Consider the following 4,300-nt stretch of genomic DNA (forward strand, 5'->3'; position numbering starts at 1 on the left):
TAAAAAAAAGCTTGTACCAGCACGCACGCACGCATGCACGCGTATACAGAAATGGTGAAAAATCCTACTGATACATATTTTAGTGATCATAACCCACACAAAGTGACATTGTACTAACACAGCAGAAACTGTACCTGTAGCAATAAAACCTGATATCTGAGCAGTGTGCTTGCTGTGCTTTATTGTGCTTTACGCCGTGTGGATTTCCTGTTAAAACAGGACATCCTCTGTGAAGTTATTCTGGCACATTTTCAATCAGGGGTAAGATGTAATCGGAGTGACGCAGTCCGAAGGAGAAGCTCGGAGCTTTTGCTTTTGTAAAGGTCACCTATAGAATAAGAAAAATGTTAGTGACGGATCAAAATGCAAAATATCGGTGCTTTTATCAAAGCCCAAATTAGGTTTCTTACCTGCTCAGGATAGTGTGCACCAGGTCCTGGTTTCTGGGTGGTTTCACCTGTTGGGAAGTTGCGGCCCGTCATGCTAAACTGGGGAGGCTTTTTGCTGTAAATACATGGATCTACTACTTTATAGGCAGCAGGGCCAGGAGTCTGCGGGGGGGAAAAATGGAAGAAAACATGAGGAAATCAGAGGAGTTCTCGATTTTTTAAGTAAATTGTTTTTATGACATTCACATGTACCTTCTTCAGATCCTCACTGAAGCCTCCAGTTTTGCTGCGGCCAGAGAAAGAGTAGGTGGGAGCTGTACATGTGGCCACGGTTTTGCTGCCCAGCACCGGGGGCAGAGTGTAGGAGGCTGGACCTGCAGTGTGAGTGACAGGAGACAAGTTTAATCCATGTGCCATGAAACCAAATAATCCACAGTTTAACCCTTTAAACCTGACCAAACAGCAATTCTCGTACCGTGTTCGGGCACCTTTCACAAGCTGTTGGACCCTTTGAAAACTAAACCAATTGGTTTCATTACTTTCAAAATTAGACACACACACATCCCTTAGTGGGTCCTGGATCTAAGAGACAGATATCTCTTTACACTTGATTAATTTCATAAATATAAGGAAGAAAAAAGGAAATGACTAATTTGGCAAGATATAACCCAGAGATTGCAAGAAATCAGGAAAAAGCGTCAATAAAATTACCTAAAAATTAGTTTAAAAAAATGAAAGAAAATGAAAATGAGGATTTCTCCAGAAAGGTATATTTATCATTACAATAATAATATATTAAGTATTGTATGACAGAAAAAAAAACTAATAAAATATATCAAATAAATATTTTTTGTTTTTATTTCATAGCGCTACTTAAAGGTCATTTTCTTCTTTTTTGTGCTTATTTTTGGGTTACTTTGTTTTTTACATTTTTAACTTATTTTTTGCTTATTTTTTAGGGTTGTGTCTTGTTAGGTTGCCCTCCTCCTATATTTTTGAATGAAATTACAACAATTTGCTTAGGTTTTAAAGAGTTAAAGTTGAAACCAAAAACCACGTTACCTGGCGTTTGGATGATGTTGAATTCTTTGCATCTCCCAGACAGAGAAAAGGCAGGAGCCGAGCGGAAGACCGCCTTCTCTGAGTGCTCTGGGGAGTATTTACCTGAAGCACCAAAGAAATGTGTATGAAAACACTGCTGACGGGCTAACGCAGCGACAACAGTTTGAGTGTGCGAAGGGGCCGGCTGACCTGGTCCAGGGGCCTGGAAGACAGCCGGCTCCTTTGGACGGCTCTGGAGAGAAAATGCAGGCGTGCCGTCGCGGCCCACTCTGGTGACATTTGAGGGGATGAGGTAGCTCGGCCCGGGGGAGCTCTCACACCTGCTGCTATGACGGGCCCCAAAGCTGAACATCGGCGCTTTGAGTTTAGTTGGATCATGTTGAGAGGAGCCTTTAAGGAGGAAACGGGGACAGAGGATGTCAGTCATAATAAATAATAATAATAATGGTTTTGGTGATGAAAAAATCTTTGTCTATACCAGTGAGTCCCGGCAAACCATACTTAGGCCCTGGACTACCATAGAGGGCCGCTATGGGCCCTCTGGGCCTGTGGGGCCTCCAGTTTCCAACCCAAACTTCAGCACTTGGCATTGTCCTGAAAGACAGATGCATTGTGACCAAATGTATACTGATAAATTGAATTTATCCATATACTTGTACTTTAATTCAACAGCAGTGTTAAAAATAAACAAAAAATGAAAATGATCTAAACTGTGTTTTTTAATGTCCACTGTGAAGCAGATTTTTAGATTTTAGTTAATCTTATCACTTTAACTATGTAAATATGTAGCTCGCTAAATAAAATATTCAAGAATTTAAAGCAAAAAAATAGAAAAATGTTCAAAGAAAAACATCAAAACATCTGAATGATGTTTTAAATTTAGAATATTAACGTATGGCTCTGTGTTTTTGTGGTTTATTGCATTAATTTCCTTCACTTTTTGCCATGTTGTGACTATAAAGCAGCAGAGTAGCTAAACACAAATTTAACCTGCAGGCTGCAATGTTTGTCTGTTAGCTCTTCTGTACGTCGCAGCAGTGGAAATAACTGCAGTAGTTACTGTCACTTGTTGAAGCCGTCTCATGAAATTTTGGGTAAGCTGCAAGCTAACTGTCTGCTGCAATAGAGGCCTACAGTTTATCGGTCATTTGTGGGTAAAGTTTAACTAATGCTGCACTAAAAATCAAACAGCCGCTGTAACAAAACCGCAAGAGAACATTCAGATCAATGACTTGCTTTCACTTTAGTTCAGTTAGTAACTTAAAATGAAAAAATATCTATATTTTACCTGATATTTCTGCCTCCTGCCCTTGTGTTGTGCGTATTACGGTCTGATCTCCGGAACTCAGCATGTGAACCGAACCCAAACACAGATTGTTTAATGCTTGTTGTCAGCTTCACTATGGAAACGCTGCCGTGGAGACATCTCTCTGACAGGCATGTTTAATATGTGCTGTGTATGAATGTGAGCGTCAACAGAGCGGGTCAACTGAAGGAATTCCCAACCGTGTTATGACAGAAAACACAGTATGCAGATAGTGTGAATGATTTATGAGGCATGAAAGGCTGACACAGGCCGCGGAGTCACGCTGCGGACACTGTTTGGATTTAATCTGCTGGCACTAAGGTGCAGCTTACATGCGACTGAAATTTAACTTTAAGGGACTGATCAGTTTTTTAAAGTGGGGTTGTATGAGGTACTTAATGCCATGTTAAAAAAGAAAAGTTAAAATATTACAAGAATAAAGTTGTACTTTCAAGAATAAACTGGTAATATTATGAGAAAAAAGTCATAATTTTATGAGAATCAAGTTGTAATATTATGAGAATAAAATCACAATTTTAAAAGAAATTAATTCAATTTCCTGGACATTTATTATTAGCAAATAAATAAATAAAATTAAAATAAAATAAAATAATTAGAAAATTTATTATTATTATTTCAGGTGGTTTTCTTTGTCACCTTTTACTAATTTCTTGTAATTTGAGGTATATTTCCGGCCAAGCAGCTCATTGAGCTTTCCCTCATGAAGGATATGATGTCTCTTGATGTTGCGCACAATCAGGTGCACATAATGAAACACCACCAATTTTTAAAATAAAAGCTCCTCATTTTGCTCTGATATGGACTCTGCTCTTCAAACCAGGGACAGATCAGGACACAGTGGGCACAGATATGCAAAAGGTGGCCTACATAGGAGCAAGACACATAGACTTTGTGTTGGTTTTGCTCTTTTTTGTTGTTTTTGTTCTTGTTTTGCATGTTTTTGTAGTTGTTATCCCTGTGGGGCTTTAGAGAGCCTTTCTGGGTGAAAACACTGTCTGCTTCTATTAAATAAGATAAAACGAATTCTGTTTGCTCCCATGTTGAATTCCTGGTCGAGGACTCCAGACGATTTTATTTAAAGGACAGGCTGAAATATGATCCCTCGGATAGATAAGAGCAAGGAAGTAACTATTCTTATTTTGTTTTGTCTACACTGTCAGAAAGACGTATTTAGAAAAAATCAAATGTTCCAGTAAACCATTAAAAGATGCTGTCACTAAATCCCCTCAATAATAGTTTAACATCTACTTACAGAGCCAAAAGGTCCCTCTGGTTCCCAGGAAAAAGTCTGGAAAGCCAGAAAACACAGATCAACATTTCACAATCCTGATACAGATCCAGCCAGAAAAACTACTCACGACTCTCGCCAGGAAAATCTGTCACAGCTCTCCACACATTATTCATTCCTGTTGGTTTGTCAATATAAAAAAGGAACAGCACGCTCTCTGATTCCCACTCCTTTTCAGGCAAAAATGACATTTTGTCAGGCCTTTAGAAGCCTGTTGAGGCTACACCATTATAT

The 4,300-nt window shown here is 39.0% G+C and overlaps 1 protein-coding gene across 1 annotated transcript; it reads right to left on the bottom strand.

The window, feature by feature from the left end:
* Positions 1-170: 170 nt before the first annotated feature.
* LOC121950745 (outer dense fiber protein 3-B-like) lies at positions 171-2,775 on the bottom strand. The gene is made up of 7 exons (XM_042496847.1): positions 2,740-2,775; positions 1,930-2,045; positions 1,641-1,841; positions 1,452-1,553; positions 642-763; positions 411-551; positions 171-328 (listed from the first exon to the last, which is right to left on the bottom strand). Exons 2-7 carry the CDS (start codon positions 2,039-2,041, stop codon positions 236-238), a joined length of 771 nt encoding a protein of 256 aa, XP_042352781.1. The 5' UTR covers positions 2,042-2,045; positions 2,740-2,775; the 3' UTR covers positions 171-235.
* Positions 2,776-4,300: the final 1,525 nt, after the last annotated feature.

Source organism: Plectropomus leopardus, chromosome 11 (assembly GCF_008729295.1).
Source record: "Plectropomus leopardus isolate mb chromosome 11, YSFRI_Pleo_2.0, whole genome shotgun sequence".
Classification (NCBI taxonomy): domain Eukaryota; kingdom Metazoa; phylum Chordata; class Actinopteri; order Perciformes; family Serranidae; genus Plectropomus; species Plectropomus leopardus.

Excerpts from the sequence above, each read along its gene's own strand:
- LOC121950745 (XM_042496847.1), bottom strand. The coding sequence starts at position 2,041 with ATGCCAAGTGCTGAAGTTTGGGTTGGAAACTGGAGGCCCCACAGGCCC. Across the intron at positions 764-1,451 it reads CAACATCATCCAAACGCCAG|GTCCAGCCTCCTACACTCTG; the intron begins GTAACGTGGTTT and ends CTCACACTGCAG. Across the intron at positions 552-641 it reads TCAGTGAGGATCTGAAGAAG|ACTCCTGGCCCTGCTGCCTA; the intron begins GTACATGTGAAT and ends TCCCCCCCGCAG.